The sequence below is a fragment of the Gymnodraco acuticeps genome, unplaced genomic scaffold, assembly GCF_902827175.1.
Source record: "Gymnodraco acuticeps unplaced genomic scaffold, fGymAcu1.1, whole genome shotgun sequence".
Classification (NCBI taxonomy): Eukaryota; Metazoa; Chordata; class Actinopteri; order Perciformes; family Bathydraconidae; genus Gymnodraco; species Gymnodraco acuticeps.
In genome coordinates, this window is record NW_022990864.1 from 801 (window position 1) to 21,536 (window position 20,736).

At 41.7% G+C, this 20,736-nt stretch overlaps 1 protein-coding gene across 1 annotated transcript in view; it reads right to left on the bottom strand.

Annotated features, from left to right (window-relative positions):
• Positions 1-1,069: 1,069 nt before the first annotated feature.
• chst11 (carbohydrate (chondroitin 4) sulfotransferase 11) overlaps positions 1,070-20,736 on the bottom strand; it is a gene marked incomplete at its 5' end in the record, with an annotated part of 32,511 nt that continues 12,844 nt past the window's right edge. Inside the window, 2 exon segments of the mRNA XM_034233257.1 lie at positions 1,070-3,328; positions 5,964-6,193. Of these exon segments, the coding sequence (XP_034089148.1) occupies positions 2,704-3,328; positions 5,964-6,193 (855 nt within the window).

Sequence of the window (20,736 nt, forward strand, 5' to 3'; positions counted from 1 at the left end):
TAAGAGGTCCTTTGTGTATCGTTGTCTTCCTTCTCTGGGCTAAATGAGGCAGTTTTAGGCTGAGGCTCAGTCCAGTGTGTTAAAGTGCAGAGGTGTAACTGCTGAGTAAGATGCTGCGTGGCATCAACATCAGCAGGAGCGCTAATGTGAAAGCTGAGTGTGTGTGTTTTTGTGGAGGCCGTACTGAGAATACAGCCATTGCTTGTGCACGGCTACCGGTAGCTTTTCTCCTTTATTAGAGCCAGATGTCTGTGTGTGTGTGTGGGGGTAAAAAAACAAAGAAATAAGGTCTGTTCTCTCATTACACCCCCCTTACACTGGCACATATACACACTACGGCAATAATACAGTTACAAGGAAGAGTTTACAGCTAAAATGTGAAGAATAATGTGTACATTTTACCAGCTTCATTTTAAAGACAAGAAAATGAAGAAGTTGACCCAGAATTGCAAAACTCAAGGTAAACTGTCCATTATTTTTACGTACTATAGACAGTAAGACCCCTTTAATGATTTAGGATTATGCAGAATGTATTTGCTGAACAATTAAAGGTTTTACAACTAAATGTTGATAACAGGATTCAAGGCTCTTTAACTCATTACACCTTTAAATGTTAATACTGATGAAGATGATGTACTTAATATACATAAAATCATAATTCTGGCTATTTACGTTTTTTCTACTGCTATTCCTGCCTTTTGTGTACACTCAAAACTGAATATCTAAATTGATGTTATGCAGATGTAGGGACCTCTGATAAAAATGTGTGATATTGTGCGGTGTAATCAATGGTGTCTAGACTCTAGACTTCACTAGGCTTTAAAATAAGTAAAAATAAAACCAGACTCATTTTCCTTGATCCATTAAATACCTGCCGTCTTGTAATCCAGACATATGCAGTATAACAGCATCAGCAACATCTCTACACTGAATCTGGTGAATCAAATCAATACCAGCAGGAATGATGGACAACACTATAAATAAAACTCAAGGAATTTGTCTTATAAATAATCAGACTAACAGACTGCATGAGAAAATGATATTTCTTGTTCAAATATGCTTATTTTTGTTTACCTTGAAGCTGGAGTGGTTTATAATTCACAACGAGGTATGAATAAAATACTGTCTCTCTATCTCTCTGCTGTATAATACACAACAGCCTTTAATCCAATTCAGCGCGGGATAGAGAGTGCACTTATTGACCTTGACAAGGCTTTGCATTGCTATCATTAATCACATTACACTATGAGATACAGTCTCTGATTCTGAGATGGGGGCATTAGATTCTGGATATGTTTACAACGTACAGCAGCGAGTCTCATGTTGTGGTCAAGGAGGATAAACTTACGAATTTGCTCAACTTCAAAGATGTGTCCTGAACACTGAGTGTGGATCTCTGAGGCTCTGGCAGGCATTTTGGCACCAAATGTTTGACAAGAGGAAATGGGACATAAGTCATACATCTGATGATTTCAGACACAGAAGGACAAAGCCATGGAAATGTACCGTATACACCCTTTGAAAAATGGAAATGCTGCAATGTACCAATAATGTATTGGAAGAAGAAGAAGGAGAAGGAGAAGGAGAAGAAGAAGACGACATTTTAAGACCTAACATTTTCATCAGTCCAGGGAAAAAAAGCAATACAATCTTTCTCTCTTTAATAAGAAAAGCGAATTAAATAATATATTGTTATTGCTGCTCGCAGCAATGCTTCATAATACAATAAAATAGCAATAAGCAAGAAGACAACAAGATATTCTTAATTTACTAAAAGACGTGTTTGCAGGGGCTTTGTGGGAGTGTCCGCTAATCAGGTGATGAGATGCCTTCTTTAACCCTTTCACTACCACACTCTTTTCAAGCTCTGCGCAGACTCAAAGTCACTCAAAGTCACGTAAGAACATCCTGCACCTTTTCTAAACATGTCCTGTAGCTCAGAGTGTTAAGGATGTTTGGTGTTACAGGCAATGACTTATTAAGCACTTCCTCTCTGTACATTTCAGTTTTCTCGGGGTGGTGCTTCAACCAACTTCATAATGATACAGTGATGGTCTGATTGTTGTCTGAAGGCCGTGATGCTCCAGCTGTAGAAGGTCTTGGAGGTGGAGTCATATATTACAGGGCGTCCTTGAGCCGGTGTCCCTCTGAAGTGTTTGAATCTAATGAGGGCAGGAGCGACTGGCATTGGAGCGAAGGACATGAATTGTGTTTTACAATTTGACGGAGTTTCTCTATTGATCGGGGGGACAGAGGGGAGACAAGCTTGGCTCCCACGATGCATTGGGGTCAGGGCGCGTGCGAGGCCACTGTTTTGCCTTGTAGAATCTGAAGCAGCCTAATTAGTCAGCAGTTTGTTTAAACATGTATCATGAGGAGTGCCTCTTTAGGTCCGTCCTCTGAGAGTAAGAGTCCCCTTTTAAAAACACCTTGAAGACCTGCTTCACCCACACATTTAAAGTCTTTGCATGCATTTGTTCCATTTTGCCCACACTCACATCGAATCAGTTGACTGGACAATCCTCAAAGTTATGCCCAGACTAGCACGCATTTTCTTTCTTTCTTTCTTTCAACACCTGTATGTACGTCTATTTCAGACCCTGCAAGGTACGACAAGTTTTACAAAAAAATCAAGTTTGTCTCCACTCTTTTCGCTTGCCTCCCCTTAATCGAGGCGTCAGTTCTCAGAGTCTCCGTCCTCCATTAGTCCATCCGCAGGTAGCTGGGTGTGGTGTAGTTGTACATGAGGAAGTCCAACTTGTAGAGCTGGTAGAGTTGGATCTGCTGCTGAGTGCTGATATTGCTGAAGAACTGTGCCGTCATGGCGTCCGTGGTACGAGTGGATTTGGCGTAACTCGGGAAACGCAAGGAATCGCCGACACCCACAAGCCTTAGCACGTAGTTAGCATCTTCCTCCAGAGTGTCGTACTTCCCCACCATGTCGTAGTGGATGTGGCACGGGTGGCACAGCTGGTAGACGGTCTGCCAGTGCTCGTTCAGAGGGCCGTCGCGCTGAGTCGCCGGATCCACCAGGTACTCGGCAAACTCTTTGAACTTCACATCGGCACCGTTGACGAGGGCTTCCTGGGTCGCGTTCTTGCGGTAGCGCCGGATGATACGGGTGCCGAAACGCTTGTGAAAGGACGAGTTGTACTTGAGGGTGAACTTGTTGCGGTAAGCGGAGACCAGCCTCTCGAAGGGCTCACGAACGAAGAGGAACTTGAGGTAGTTCTTGAGGCGGTGGTTAATCTCGGAGATACTGTACTGGTTCAGCGTCTTCAGGTTGGAAGGGATGTGGGCTTCTTTGGACGGGATTTCCATCGGGTCGCTGTGGAAAAAGAGGAAAATGGACATTGACAATGTGCCACCACATCTACATCTAACACTGTTGGGAAAATAGTGAATGTACTCTTCCAATATCAGAGTACACATGATAACAAAGGTATCCCAACTGTAGCTGTGTACATGACAGGATGTATGATTACCTAGAAGAGCATCAGGACTGTTTGAGGCATATGATAGCTATGTGATTAACATGATGATTCAGCCTCTATGGAGATAGACATATGACAAGCATGCTCATTTCTGACGTGGAGCTAATCCGAAGTAAACATTGAATACTGCTTTCTATTCCTCCATCTTGTGACTGTGTAACTCCCTCTCTTGGATATCAGCATGTGAAGGACACTGCTCAGGAACTTGATGCTCTGTATGTGATGACTACTTCCATTCTGGAGAGGATCACAAATACATGGATCCTGATATTGAAGCTCAAGCCGGTGACCAGTGATTATTAACATTTTTAAGTATTCAGAAAAAGTCAGGATTTTGAGAAAAAGTCATAATTTTGAGATTTTTAGAAAGTCATAATTTTGGAATTTTGAAAAAAAGTCATAATTTTTTAGATTTTTAGAGAAAGTCACAATTTTTAGAGAAAAAGTCACAATTTTTTAGATTTTTAGAGAAAGTCATAATTTTTTAGAGAAAGTCATAATTTTAAGAAAAAGTCATAATTTTAAGAATTTTGAGAAAAAGTCATCGTTTTTTAGATTTTTAGAGAAAGTCCTAATTTTGAGAAAAAGTCATAATTGTAAGAATTTTGAGAATGGATAAGGATAATAAATACATGGATCCTGAGATTGAAGCTCAAGCCGGTGACGAGTGATATTTTTCTAACAAACACAATATGTCCTTACAGTGCAAAACAAAAGTGGTTCGTTCCACATTGGTAAAGTAGCTGGCTAAGTATTTCTTCACACTTCTGGGCAGAGAAACAGGTCCCTCATTGTAAAAAGCAATAGATTTTAAATGTCCTTTGCTAATTGGAACAGTGCAATTAATGCCCTTCATTTGCACAGAACATGCTTAGCTACTACTGATCGACCACAATGGTTTGATACTTGTATCCGTGATTTGGGAGTAATTGATTACATTAAACACGATTGCGTAATCAGGATTAAAAAAAACAACGGTCACTGTATTCCCTTAGAGCAGGGGTTTCAAACTCAAATACACAGTCTCTTCTCCTTTTCGGTCAATGGAATGTTTACAGAGACATGTTTTGTTAACGATTATTATAAATTAAGATTTGCATACCATGAACGGAACAAAGATGAACTAAATTGAACTGATATCCTGTGCATTTTGCTTGTCAACCACAAAAGCATTATATTTATTGACATTTAGAAGAGAATGAACTTTCCAAGACTTCCAGAAACTAGACCAGGAGTGGAGTGCACCAGCTGGGCGTAACTCTACGTCCGACGTAGAACCGAAGGTTAAAACCAAACTAAAGTTATGACTAGTGCACCACTTAGACTTAAGCCCTGTATGCGTTGCGCCCGGGTGTAACTTTTACGCCTAGTATGGAGCAGGCGTAAATCGGAAAGACAGACTAGTATCCATAGTAACGTAAAACAGGCAAGAAGGATATTAACGATGGCAGGGCGTCTTGTTTACATGTTTAACAATGAAAGGGCATTAAGAAGAGTCTCAATTTCTCCTTCTCCAGCTCAATTTTTTCGTGTTCCGCTCTCAATTTGACGGTCTCCACCTCCACACGAACGATTTCTTTCTCCGTCAGTTCCCGCTGTAGCTCTGACAAATCCCTCTTTCTCTTTCGGGGTGTGGCCATTTGGGATTCCCCTTGAGTCATCGCTGACGCTGTGGGTGTGGGAATTCCCTCTTCTCTGCGGTCCTCTGAGTCTGTAAAATGGTAAAATGGCGTTGCTTGGCAACAATTACTGTTTCGCGTGTATTCACGTGGACACGCATCTTAAGACCAGGCGCAGCTACGCCCGAGACTAGTCAGGCTTGGTGCACTCGGTGTAAATTCGAATCACTACGTCGGACGTAGCTAAGCCCGACGTTAGAGTTAAGCCCTACTTTTTTACGCCCAGCTGGTGCACTCCACTCCTCTAAACTACGGCCCGGGGGCCAAATGTGGACCGCGGGACATTTTGAATCGGCCCTCAGCAGATTCAAAAATGTATAATGACTTAAGTATAATAAACTTCTGCTTGTCTTATTTTGTACTTCTTAAATATATGTTCAAATATATCACACAGTATTCATGTGTTAATACGCCCAATTTCAAATAAATTCACTAAATTAAAGTTAAAAACATGTTAAAAACAAAATCTAAGTTGATAATAAAAGAGCCCAATAACAAATTCACATAACAACCTTGAAATAGACCGTTCATATTTCCTCTTATTATAATCAATCTGAAGCTTCTGTTTTAAGGAATGAGCTGCTAACAAGATAAAGTAAACCCTCTGGAGAGCTGGGAGCTGTTTTTTTCTTACAGCATTTTTCAAGTATCAAGAATAATTCACCTATATTGGATTGATTTTTCCAACTTACAGTACCTCTAGTGAACGGCCCAGCCCTTCGTATATTTTTCTATATGTGGCCCTCGGAGAAAAAGGTTTGGACATCCCTGGTCTACACTGATGCCCCACCTGTATTTTCCTCGTCCTGTGAGCACCATCATGACGCGTTTCCAGTTGGTACAGGCCACCTTGGGGACGTAGCAGTAGATGAGCTCGTGGTCCTCGTCCACCACGAGGTGTTTGAGGTCTGCGGGAGTCAGGACTCTTCGCTTATGGCTGGACGCGCTGTAGGCTCGACAGGAATCAACGACCTGGTCCCTCCGAGTCTGGTGCAGGATGGCGGCTCCAGACAACTCCGGCTGTTTAGGGAGATAGAGGAGAAGAAAGCGGGAGAATGTAAACAAAATGCTTTCAGTAAGTGTCTAGATTTTAGATATTAGTTGTGGCCTTAAAGCTGGTTGCTACCAAACAAATCAGCTTGTTGGGCAGTTGACTAATACATCGGAAACAAGGGATTTTGGATGGTGTTGTCAAAGTTATCCAGGTTTATTCAAAGGGAACTTTATTGTCATATGCACAGCTAGAGTAGAAATAAAATAGTGCAAGAGAGAAGGTTGCAAGACTAATGAAGCTCAGCGCTAGTTCAACCAGGAAGACCTTCTCTATTCATTCATTTACTATGCTATGTTACTAGGCCTACTCTCTCTCCTCTCAATAAGTGATCCCCAGCTTAACCAATCACTTCGCTCTATTCTCACAAGCCTATCATAGCGCTCCGCTAAACCTTTTAAATTAGCTCTCCCCCTCTGACAGCTGTCATTTCAGGTGACTCAACGCAACCCTCCTCCATCCTTTTTCACCTCCTGTCCCTCCGAATCCAGGGTCAAGCTAAGCCCCTCCCCTTCAGACCGAACCTAACTATCCATTCACCACCAACAGTGTCTAGACCCCGGGGGGGTTTCATCAGATCGGTTGTCCCCTCCCGAATGATACTTCCTGCACAACGGGGCCTAATCGCCAAAACTCCATTCCATTCATTCGTGTAATCCTGGCAATAAATATGTGTTCTTACATCAAAACCGTGTCTCCTGATTGAAATGCAGTAATGCAGGAGAAGTTATATGCAAGTAAAATAGAATAAATTGAGCTAAAATGCATCCAAGAATATGTCTGTCTTTCTTTGAATGTAGTCTTTTGGAAAAGTTAAGAAAAAAATATTTTACTAAGAAAATTGCTTTAAAGGTGGGGTAGGTAAGTTTGAGAAACCGGCTCGAGATACACTTTGTTATATTCCATGGAATGCTCTTAACATCCCGATAGCAATGAATATCTGAAGTGCTTTGACAAAAAATCCATAAGCAAAAAGTCATCTGTGGAAGCCGTGGCGCTGTAAAAAGCACGACCAATCATCTGAGCCGGCCCGGCTAAAGTAACTGGATGGCCTACCTGCCTGTCAACCTTCCATCTGTGCACAAACTTACCTCGTGCCCTCATTGGTCAATTCGATTTTCAATTCAATCTTTATTTCAGACTCAAGGTCCATATCACACACAGAATGACAAGATACACATCAATAAATAAGATTAAAAAGCTAAACACAAAACAAACAATGTCATGAGCGTTCGTGTGTGTTGGAGGAGGGGCTCTGTAAGGAAGTAGCAGATTCCTTCCGGCTGTGTATTTTCAAATTCTAGCGCACTCGAGCTCTCCAAAATGACCTACCCCACCTTTAATGAACTGAAGAAATATATTTTAACATATATATTATATAAAAAGATAATGTTTTGCTTCCAAATACATCCAAGAATATAATTGTTTTATCTGTCTTTCTCGCAATGTTGTTTTCTTTTTGTTATAACACCTGTTGTTGTTGTTATCCTACAAGACATCTTCCTCATGTATTCCCTTTCTATGTAATTTATTATTTTAATTTGAACACAGCTTTGTGTAGATCTGCTGGACAATAAAGCACTTCTCCTTTTCCACATGTTACCGTTATAACTTTTGTTTTATTCGTGAAGTGGACATCTCACTGTGCCAACAGAGCACTCTAAAACGAATGAAAGGGAACTAAAGCCGAGAGGGGGTGATAAAGACATCTCATCACACTCATCTCTTTTTGACTTTACCCGAGTCGCTCCGCAGACTGTGATGGAGATGAGTCCAAAGGTACGGGGGAAGATAAGGGAGAACATTACAGATATTCAGTGCAAATCCAGTCAGTTCATCTCTTCATCTGTGATGCTTGTGATGAAGAGGAGGAGGCTGGGGAGGAATTTAAAAGCGTCTGAGCGCAGGAATGTTTTCTTATCCCTCTTGATTATTTTTCCTCTGGGTGTGAATCCCCCTTCAGGGCAGGTCCCCCCCGGATTCCTCGCTAAATATAAATTGATGGTACTGTGATCTCCATCTACCGCGCTTTCCCAGTCACAACAAGTGTGGCCTTTCACTTCTCCAACCTGTCATGACGTCCTGAAATAACTCCAACCGAACGCTGGACACGAAGACAGCTTCACGTTTATGTGAACGTCTCTTTGAAGTCACTTTTTAAACAAAGTGGGTAATTCATCATCTGCACAGCCACGGCTTGTTGCAAGAACACGGGGGGGAAATCAATTTTCTGCACATTTTTCGTCTGACGGAAACAGACAAAAGCAGTCATTAAGAGGTGATGTAGGAAATGCATGTCTTGTTACTTCTAAAGGAGCTCCTTTATAGTCATGTGGTGATGCTGGTCACAAGGCGGTGATCTCTGTCATTACTTCGAGGAAAAATCCATCGTGTGATTTTAGGAGGAAGAGTTTTCCCACTGGGAATTCACATTTCAACAATATTCAACAAAGACTCGTGCCATCAGGGTTATGTCCTGAAACCTTTACTTATGTTTAAAATAAATAACCCATGAGTTTCATCTTCATCAAAGTGACGCACCCAAAATATGTTTTTTTTCATTCCTGTGCAAAACGGGTAACTTTTGTATGACCTGATCCCATTACAGGGTATATGCAGGAATCCTGAAGTCAATGTAATTCCTTTTAAGACCTTTTTTAAGACCCTTTCCATACATTTTAAGACATTACATTACATTACATTGCATTTAGCTGACGCTTTTATCCAAAGCGACTTACAATAAGTAGGCTACATTCGACCAGGAAGACACAACCTTGAAGACCTCATCGCCACTTTGAGTTTTAACCGGTTACCTTGGCGACACACTTTACCTCACATTGACTATATACAGTATTGATTGTCCTTCCTCCTTACCTTCCAACCATTTGGACGCAAACTTGCATTTTCCCATAACGATGTTGCTTAGCAACCGGCGTAAACGGACCTTCGCGCGCTATCAAGCAGTGAGCGTGCGATGTCCTGTTCAGATGAGGTCAAATCCAACGGGATGCCATCAATAAACTACACAGAATCACACTACACACCTACGCAATGATTACATTCAGGCAGACTGTAGAGACCAACCTCTTTGGACCATTTATATACTTATTGAAAACAAGCTACAAAATGTAATACCTTGGGAAATGCCATTTAATACTTTTTAATAGCCTTCATTTTCTCTAAATTGATTTATCAACTTGTAATACTTGTTATGACCCCGCGGACACCATGCATTACTAGATAATAACTTCCTGCATATATGGATTTTGCTTCCAACAGAATACCCTGAGCACATTCAAATGTCAATCTTGTTCCCACAACATCAACCCGTTCCCTGAACATATGGATCTCCGACGAAAACAACATGTGTGCGTCAGGAAAATATCCTTTTCCCACCAAAATGCAACTCATGTACACATGTGGATCTTGCCCTCAGCACAGGATGATTTCTGCGCGACACATCTTGCTCCAACAATTTATAATCTTGTCACAGCGGGAAGTCAACTTGTGTGCACGCTATGTATGTGTGACCGGACGTCACGTCTCCTCCCTCTGTGACGCTGCTTGGCACCATGCCAGCGCACCTGCTATTTTGCGCACCTGCTATTTAAGTGGAGGAGACAAATCTGCTCCCTCCCCCTCCGCTTCTCCTTTGTGGCCGCGTGGATTGTTTGGCGTGGCAGCTCGCGCATCACACTCTCTACCAGACAGGTAAATATACATATTTGAATTCATCATAAAAAAACACATTATTCAGTAAAAACAAGGCCCCACTGATCATCTACTCTCTGAGACGATTCCAGGGATGTCTGGCTTGAGTTTCGACCACCAGGGAAAGTGGACAAAAGTGCCCGAGATCAGCCTCTTAATTTACCCAGGGCTTAGTGCTTGGCTTTGGGCATGAAAATTCAGGAAACTCCCCTGAGTATTTTATTAAATATCTGAACTTTGGAGAGGAGTTGGGGGACACACGACACATCAAATCACATCTACAGATCAAGACGAAGCTAGTGGAAGTACTCCTAGCGTGTGAAAAACGTGTGCAAAGTCTCCGAAAACGGAGCAGTGGCTGTGAAGCTAGCTTTGCGGCTAGCGGTTAGTTGTTATTGTTTGAAGTTGTTGCTATGGAAACAACATGACGGAGAAAAAGTATAATCTTCTACATATAATAACGGACAAAGTAAAGATTGAAGTGTCGGCTATGTTTAAATGTTCGGAATTTGACCGTGATGGCCCTCTTGAGTTGCCGTAAAATATGACGAATATGACGGATGACGGATGCGACGGAAATACACCCGAACATATCTGGTAGCCCGAACATATCTGGTACTGACACCGGACAGGTGCTGTGGGCTCGAGGCGGCAAACCCAATCCCTGGTGGTGGTGTTCTTCACGTGTCCGTTTTGTTTGGTGTGCAGTGTCACGGGTGATTTTGATTTGACCCCTTCCTCCCCGTTTTGTTAATTGCCGCCGTGGTAAGCCCCAGCACTGTCCTTCTCCCTCCTCCCTGGAGAACTTTTATAACATTACATTGTGTACTATTAAGGAATATAATTATGTACCAATAAAATAACAATTGTTGTAATATCCTTTATACTGTCTCTGCCTGTGGTGTTCAAACGAACCTGATTGCCTTTTTATTAAATTGTATAACTTTAGTTTTTTAGTAATTTCCTGGGGGCGAAACTCCCCCAGGACGCGATGTCAGCAAACCAAGCATTCTACATGAGCACCACACCGCCACATATGAATCTGGCACACAAAAAACACTTGGATCTTGTTTGTTTCAGATTGTGCTCAAAATGTAATATCTTAATTCCTCATGATAGTAAATGATGACAGTTTAATATCCTGTCTTTTATCCAAAGCGACTTACAGACTCAATACTGTGGACAATCCCAGGAGCAATTTGGGGTGAAGTGGCTCAGGGACACAACGACATGCAGCGGGGTTTGAACCTCCGAACACCAACGCACTACTCCACACGCCTCCCTCCCAAATCAATACACTACCTCTTTTCCCCTCGTCTATTTTTTTCCGCCTTTCCCTGTCATGTGAATTCCCTGAAAGGAATTGCGAGGGCATTTTAAATTGACACGGCATGATGGGTTTTGAACATCTGCTCTCTTTGTGAGTCCTCCTTTCTGTATTCATTCTCACGCCAACACATCAAAACCCAACAAGGCATTTCCGCGGAGAAGAGGAAGCGCTTTGTTGATGAGAATCTCTCTCCTTTATCCTCTCTGTGAACGTCGCAGCCGTCCGTCCCAAAGGAGGACAAACACTGTAATTAGCATGGGAGAAAGAGAAAGAAACAAGCGGGGGAATCTTGTCATCTCTTCCTCCGCCTCACTGTTCTTGCTCCTTATCTTTCACAGGATTACTTTCGGCTGTTTCATCTCCTATCCGAGCGTCTCAGTTAACTCTCTCGTCCATGAAAGGGTGAGGAGAAAGAGGAGGAGATGGAGGAGGAGGAGGAGATAAGTGGATTCAGTCTGAGAGGGATCTCTGGCCATGTCAAGCCTTTCCCGTGGGAGAGCAGACACCATCACTTGCACATTACCCCTTTAATCTATAAAAGCAGCTTCAAATAAAACAGTGCATAGTTTGAACCCAGTTATTTAACTAGATTATAGTGATATAATGTTGCAAAAAGGGTCGATGAAAAAACTAGGAATTAAATGAGATGGCTAGAGTCACAAAAAATGTGTCCTTAAAGGTGGGGTAGGTAATTTTGGAGAAACCAGCTCGAGTGCGCTAGAATTTGAAAATACACAACCGGAAAAAATCTGCCATTTCCTCACAGAGCCCCTCCTCCAACACACACGAACGCGCACATGACCAATGAGAGCACGAGATACGTTTGTGCACAGATGGAAGGCTGACAGGCAGGTAGGCCATCCAGTTACTTTAGCCGGGCCGGCTCAGATGATTGGTCGTGCTTTTTACAGCGCCACGGCTTCCACTGATGTTTTTTATGGATTTTTTTGTCAAAGCACTCAAGATATTCATTGCTATCGGGATGTTAAGAGCATTCCATGGAATATAACAAAAAGTGTATCTCGAGCCGGTGTCTCAAACTTACCCACCCCACCTTTAACTGCTTTTATTAACAGCCAAAATGCTGAAAGAACACAAAAGGATATTCAGTCCAAAATAGAAAGAAAAACAAACCTCAATATATATGTACAGGTCGAGGACATATAACTGGTACCTCTCTGCTCTACAGCCACAGTGAGACTAACCCCAGAACACTTGTGGCCAGAGGTTTATATATGTTAAGCCCCTCCCCATAGGACAATCATATGTATACCCTTAATTACTGTTATTCTTATCATCCACAAACATATTCAAAATGTAGTTCAAACTAATTAAACACAATAAATCAAATCGGTCAACATATTCTACATTTCTGACCACAGAAGCCTTAAACATTAACACTTTTACACTTGGAAGAAAATGGTCACCCGTGCCCATGCACTACATATGCTCCAATTGAGCACAGGTGTTTCCACTGATTGAGCCTCTACTTAAGGCTGCAGTTTTCTGTTGCTCTGCTTGGACTTCACAACCTTGAACGAGAGGGTAAGCAGGTTACTTTGGCACAGCATCGTTATGTATGACTTCAAATCTGCAGGTTTCCCTTGAAAAAGAGATCTATGATCTCAATGGGACCAATCTGGATAAATAAAGGTTACAAACAAATAAAGTTCCATATTTCAACTGTTCATTTCCTCGCCAAGGCTGCTTGACTCTCACTGAAAAGTTGTTTGAAATATGATCTGAGAAAAAGCCCCGACATGCAACAGCGGTAATGCTTTGTGAAGATATGCTGATGTCTGCAAGGAAAGGAGATAGAAGAGGAAGGGAGCTGGGGGGGGTTTACACACAGACGAAGAGTAAGGAAATAAGGTACAGGTTATTAAGTAGGCTGGCGCTACTGTCTCAAAATTCACTTTTTCACCGCATGTTAGGTCATCTAATGGTTGCAAATAAGACAAACATGTCAACTCAAGTGGGTCCCGTATAACTACTGCAATGCTACTTCAAAAGTGTATTATTTAAGATCATACATGATGCATCCCTAAATAAACGAGTGTTAAAATAAGCAATCGTATGAGTACTGTTAGTCTCTGTCTTGATAAATAATGACACTATTAAGCAGAGGTGTGAGAAGTAGAAGTACTCAGACCTTGTTCTTGAGTAAAAGTAGAAGTACTCAGATCTTGTTCTTGAGTAAAAGTAGAAGTACTCAGATCTTGTACTTGAGTGAAAGCAGAAGTACTCAGGTCTTGTACTTGAGTAAAAGTAGAAGTACCAGAGTGTAGGAATACTCTGTTACAGTAAAAGTCCTGCATTCAAAATGTTCCTCAAGTAAAAGTAGAAAAGTATTCTCATCAAAATATAGTGAAAGTAGCGACAGTAAAAGTAGTCATTGTGCAGATTGGTCCATTTCAGAATAATATATACGATATGTTTTATAATGATTGATCATGAAAGTGTTCTCAAAGCTGGTGAAGGTGCAGCTAGTTTGAATGACTTTGTATACTGCAGGGTAGCTGGTGGATTTACTCCAGGTGGAACTAAAGTCTGATTTAACACTTGATTATATTTCACATCATTCATCCAGATCTGTAAAGTAATTAAAGGTGTTAAATACATGTAGTGGAGTAAAAGTACACCATCTACCTCTGAACTGTAGTGGGGTAGAAGTACAAAGTAGCATACAATAGAAATACTCAAGTAAAGTACCTCAAAATTGTCCTTAAGTACAGCAGTTGAGTAAATGTACTTAGTTACTTCCCACCTCTTGTATGAAGTATAGTCAGCCACTAGTATTGCACTTGAAACATATTGTTTTGTATCTGTCATTCTGTGTACTATAAAGAGTATTTCTCCCAGTAACTTACTTGCAGATTAAGATTATCAATACAAGTAAAATCCATGAATGTACCCGCATGGATTACTGTGAGATACATAGCAGGTATTATTACTTTTACTTAATTAAGTGTAATATCTCAGTACTCCTTTCACATGTGGCTATACATAGCATTTAAGAGTATGAAGCTAAACCTGGATGTAAAGAAAACATTTCTCGTGTCCATCACTCTTCCCCTCCTCCACCTCCACTGGCTTGAACCATTATTATTATTATAATGCAAACTGGGTACATAACAAACACAGGCTATGTTCACACTGAGATGTAAGGAAGGGGGGGGGGTTTCGGGGTCACTTGAGGTCAACAGCAAATATTGACCCTCGCCCTTAATCTGACCGTGGTAAAATGACAAGAGTTTGAGACTCTAGCCACACAGAGACGGTGACGAAAACGAACCGAATTTGATATCAAAAAAGTCTTCCGTCCACACGCAATCGGCACCAGAAACGTGTCCGTCCGCACGAGACCGCTCGACCCGCTGGAGACGCTGTAGTACATATGCCGGTTCTGTAAGTGGCGCTGTACTTCCGCCACAAAATACACCAAAAGCAGCGAAGAAGACTTCACGAATATGCATGGTTGCCCTTCTGTTTATTCTCCGCTGTGGACGCTCTGGCTCTTTTTCTCCCTCCCAGAGGCAAGCGTTTGCTCCTGCTGTAAATCTCTCCGGTTAGTCCACCAGCAGATGACAAACACCCACCTCTCTGCCTCTTCCAAGGGACGAGGGGATCGTGCGGCAGAGTTTCCGTTTCCGTTTTTTCGCCGGTCAACATGTCCGTTAAAGTTTAAATCTTCCGGACAAAATTAGAAAAGTGCCGGTCAAAGGTCTTCTTTGTTATTTATTGAGCTTTAAAACAAATTGATAACGACTCTATATAATAATATAAGAATAATACACGGCTCTCTTTTCAGCCCCCTCTCCTCTCATCAGTATTTTCGTTATCAGGAAAAGATTGTCCCACTCTTGACCTAACAATCAACATCGGCACCTCTGTTGTTTCCCCGACTCAGACTGCAAGGAATCTGGGTGTGACCCTAGATAACAACCTGTCCTTCACTGCAAACATCGCTGCCACAACCCGTTGCTGCAGATACACGCTTTACAACATCAGGAGGATGCGTCCCCAGCTGACTCAGAAAGCGACTCAGGTTCTGGTCCAGGCTCTCGTCATCTCACGCCTAGACTACTGCAACTCCCTCCTGGCTAGTCTACCTGCATGTGCCATCCGACCTCTGCAGCTCATCCAGAATGCAGCGGCTCGTCTGGTCTTCAACCTTCCTAAATGTTCCCACACCACTCCGCTCCTCCGCTCCCTCCACTGGCTTCCGGTAACTGCTAGAATCCACTTCAAGACACTGGTACTTGCTTACCATGCTGCGAATGGATCTGGCCCTTCCTACATCCAGGACATGGTTAAACCGTACACCCCAGCACGTGCACTCCGCTCTGCATCAACCAAACGGCTCGCTGCACCCTCGCTGCGAGGGGGACCCAAGTTCCCATCAGCAAAAACACGTGGGTTTGCTATCCTGGCTCCAAGATGGTGGAATGAGCTCCCCATTGACATCAGGACAGCAGATAGCTTACACACCTTCCGGCGCAGACTGAAAACTCATCTCTTTCGACTCCACTTTGAGCGATAGAACTATTAACAAAGCACTTATATACTAATAAAGGACTGGCTTATCTAAAGCCAGTTGAGTAGCACTTGAAATGTTTGGCTCTATGAAACCTGATGTACTTATATGATTCTGTTTTCTTCAAGTTTGTATTTTGTTGGTCGAATGCACTTTTTGTAAGTCGCTTTGGATAAAAGCGTCAGCTAAATGCAATGTAATGTAAAATGTAATGATCGTATAGGGCGTAATCACGGAGCCGTTTGGCTCCCCAGAGCGTTGCGTCCGCAGATCTACCCACCTTTGGACCCGTTATCGTTATTGTTTCTGCGTTTCCATGTCGGCCTCGTGTGGCCGAACCGTCTATCTGATAGAGAACTGTAGCGGATTCGACCCGTATCGTCTCCGTGTGGCTGCAGTCTCAGAACAAGGGCTTTAAGTGACCAAAACCAGAGAGGGCAAAAGTACACACATCCTTTAGATACTAACTCCACTACTTCCCACCTCTGAGCAAAACTCATACTGACATATATCTTGAGGATGTTACTTTTGTTGAATTACCATACATATTTAAATGCAGCCACTCATTATTTATCCCTCAGAACTGCAGCAATATGTTATGAATACCGTCTCGGAGAAAATAAGATGCTAATGTGTCGGGATGTGTAGCCGAAGGGATTTTTCACAACATCAGAGCACTTTGTTTTTTCCTAAAGAACTGCTTCCTATTGCAATTCAAACCCCGCAGCAGTCAATATTGCTATTTACATATTTAAGTAATTGTGTAGTCCTGTTTATATCCTATAAGGCTATTCTGGTGCTTCGTAGCTGGAAACAGAGACGAGACGTAGTCAATTTTAAACCCCTGAATTGAATCAGATTCTCCTCACTTTGGTTTGTAATGTTGCCGAAATGATTTTTTTCCCTTTTATCTTTCTGTTTGTACTTCAGCTTATCTCTCATCTCTTGCTAGCTGTGAAGTCATCTAAACCAAAATCAATAGGTTTCATCAAAGCACCTCGATCGCTCTCTCTTTCACACACTCTAACACACAGACACCTCTATAGGCAGCCTGTCTCACTAACACTCACTGCTGACAGACGGGCATTCATAGAGGCAGGAATAAAGCTGCCAGTCACACACACACACACACACACACACACACACACACACACACACACACACACACACACACACACACACACACACACACACACACACACACACACACACACACACACACACACACACACACACACACACACACACACACAGTAATGCTTCACCTGAATCCCTGTAAAAGCCAACAAGGCAAAGGGCCTCTAGAAATCTGTGACAATGCTGACTGTATACGAGGCGAATCCATCCGTTCCACTGAGGCCTCGGCACATTAACTCTCCATAATGTCATTTATTAGAAGTGGGACCAGCACAGGAAAGGGAGACCCCCCCCCAAAAAACCATATAGGGCCGCTTTAAAGCCTCTTTTCCGGCCATATGAGGCCACGAATCTGCAGATGCACGTCACGGGAGATCAGAGCGTCGCCGAGAGATAAGTGGAAACCTTATTTCACTTTTCTCTCTCCTGTGATCTCTGTTCCCTGGGGGGAGAAGTGCTCACAAGAGGAAAGAGAAACTGTGATGGCTCTAAGGGAAAGTCAGGCAGTTTGTCATTATCTTGTCTGTGGTGCTATACTATAATTACACCCCCCCCCCACACTTTTCTCTTTGAGATACACTTAAACACACACATTCAGAGACACCCTACATGCATAGATCTCTGGATACACAGCAGCACATGTGATGTGGATACAGTGATATGTGCATCATAATGAAAGAAAAAGCAGACTTAAGGTTGTCACAGGTGTGTTGCTGCAGTCACAGGCAGATGAAACGTTTCCCATGATGCTTTGCTCAGGTGTAAATGTGACATTTGTGTCAGTTATCGTGCAGTTTGACGTGAAGTACAGTTGTTAATAGGGATGTGTTTGTGCTTAGTCAGCTGTAGGGTGTGTTTAAAACCAGAGGAGGGAAGTAGTGGAGTACAAATACTTCGTTACTGTACTTAAGTACATGTTTCTGGTATCAGTACTTGACTCCACTACTTATTTTTCTGACAACTTTCTACTTCTTACATGTTGACCACAAATACCTGTACTTTCTACTTCTTACATGTTGAACTCAAATACCTGTACTTTCTACTTCTTACATGTTGAACTCAAATACCTGTACTTTATACTTCTTACATGTTGAACACAAATACCTGTACTTTCTACTTCTTACATGTTGAACTCAAATACCTGTACTTTCTACTTCTTACATGTTGAACACAAATACCTGTACTTTCTACTTCTTACATGTTGAACACAAATACCTGTACTTTCTACTTCTTACATGTTGAACTCAAATACCTGTACTTTCTATACTTCTTACATGTTGAACCAAATACCTGTACTTTCTACTTCTTACATGTTGAACTCAAATACCTGTACTTTCTACTTCTTACATGTTGAACACAAATACCTGTACTTTCTACTTCTTACATGTTGAACTCAAATACCTGTACTTTCTACTTCTTACATGTTGAACTCAAATACCTGTACTTTCTACTTCTTACATGTTGAACCCAAATACCTGTACTTTCTACTTCTTACATGTTGAACCAAATACCTGTACTTTCTACTTCTTACATTTGAACCCAAATACCTGTACTTTCTACTTCTTACATGTTGAACACAAATACCTGTACTTTCTACTTCTTACATTTTGAACTCAAATACCTGTACTTTCTACTTCTTACATGTTGAACTCAAATACCTGTACTTTATACTTCTTACATGTTGAACACAAATACCTGTACTTTCTACTTCTTACATGTTGAACACAAATACCTGTACTTTCTACTTCTTACATGTTGAACTCAAATACCTGTACTTTATACTTCTCACATGTTGAACTCAAATACCTGTACTTTCTACTTCTTACATGTTGTACTCAAATACCTGTACTTTCTACTTCTTACATGTTGAACTCAAATACCTGTACTTTCTACTTCTCTCATTTCCCAAACAGCTGGTTCCTTTAGTCTGAATGTGTGTTTGATGCGTGATCATTATTCTTTAGAGTCATTGCGTGCCTATTGATTTGAACACGATCCGTGTATCCATCATTTCCTGGTCTTCTCTAAAGAAGAGGGACCAATGGAAACGTTGTCATGTTGCCGTTGTTCAGCATGGAAACATTCATTAGCTAACAATGACATTATTGTTCTATTAATATAAAGGGAGGTCAGGTACTCTTTAAAACAGCTGCTAGTTATGGGTACTTTTTACTGAAGTACATTTCAAAGTCAAAGAGTATTTTTAAACACGAGTATCTGTACTTCTACTTGAGTAAAGGATGTGTGTACTTTTGTCATCTCTGTTTAGACGTGTGGGGGGGGGGGGCTAGTGGAGTACTTCGTGACCACAGAGTGTGAACGTTGTGATCAGCTTTTTTAGCGCAGTTCTCCAGTGAAGGGGGGAGTCTCCCTCCGCAGCCGGTTGGCATAGTTTTGGCACAATTCCGTTGTATATATAAACGTTTTATATATAAATCAACACGTAATGAATTAAGACCCCACGGTTTGATGATTGATAGGTGTGTGTGCTGTCTTTCATTTTGACACGCAGGAAAATGTTATAATAAACATACATACTGTATGTTAAATGGATATATCCGCCTTCTTTCATTTATCTTTCCATTCCCACAACAATATACATAAAGAAATGACATATTTTGGACATAGTTCGAATGGTGATTAATCATGATTAATTAATTTTTAAGCTGTGATTAATCTGATTACAAATTGTAATCGTTTGACAGCCCTAGTTTCTACCATTTAAACTGAAATATTGACTTCAAAAGCCAATATTTTAATTCATTTTAGACATTTTCTTTCCAGCAAAAGCCCCAAAGATCCAGGGCTTCCTCTCAGAATGATATCCCGGCCGCAGACCATAATGCGGCACTAAAAACCTTTCCATTAACACCTGCTCGTGAAATTCTTGTGAAACGGTGTGTTAACAGCTCCTTTCGGCCGCTTAGGCCTCAGGTATACACTCAGCTTTTACACTCTAAAGTCTCAAGTGCCCGAGGTAAAATAATGTTCACTATCCCACCGTATTCCTTCTATGTGCCACACTGACTTTATCTGACTTTTACTGAAAGGGAAATATATAGGGTGTATTAAATGATGACTTTACCTGTTGTTTGGTTTTGAGAGAGTAAAAGAAAAGCAGCTTTTAAGAGAGGGAACAAACTCATTTTCTCCTGATGGATTTGTCTAAAAAAAAATGTTTTGCAAGAATTTCAGTGTAAATCAGTCATTTATAGTCGTCTGTACTCAGGATTTATTTACTTTCGTCCAGTGTTGTTGGAGGTCTTTTACCACGGGTGATGCTGCCCGATAGACTATTTATTTTTTCCTCCGCACTATTTCCTACTGTTGACTTTATGTGCAATTGAGATGCCTTTAATGAATCCATTTACAGAGACCCCTCCTCAGAAGGTGTCTGTGGTCGAGCTTTTGCCAGGTATGAATTCGTGGAGCTGCATGAATATGAAGGAGAAACAGTGTGTGTTCTCAGTAGCTTCCCCTGGATAAATATAGGTAAGGAAACATTTCGGCGTTTTCCGTGTCGCAGCTAGGGCCTGACACTTTTATCTCAGAGTATATTATCTTTGTAGGAGCTTTAGCTTAATACTAAAGCTACTAATAATAACAATTATATTTCAATAGCGCTTTTCTCTAACTCAAAGGCGCTTTAAGGCCCGGACACACCAAGCTGACACCAAAGAACTGACACAACGGACCCGACTGTTGTGTCGCCTCACGTCTCTGCCATGTGTCGCACTGGAACACACCGCAAAGACTTCAGCCGACGGCCAAGAAGCACGTACGAACTGCGCATGCGT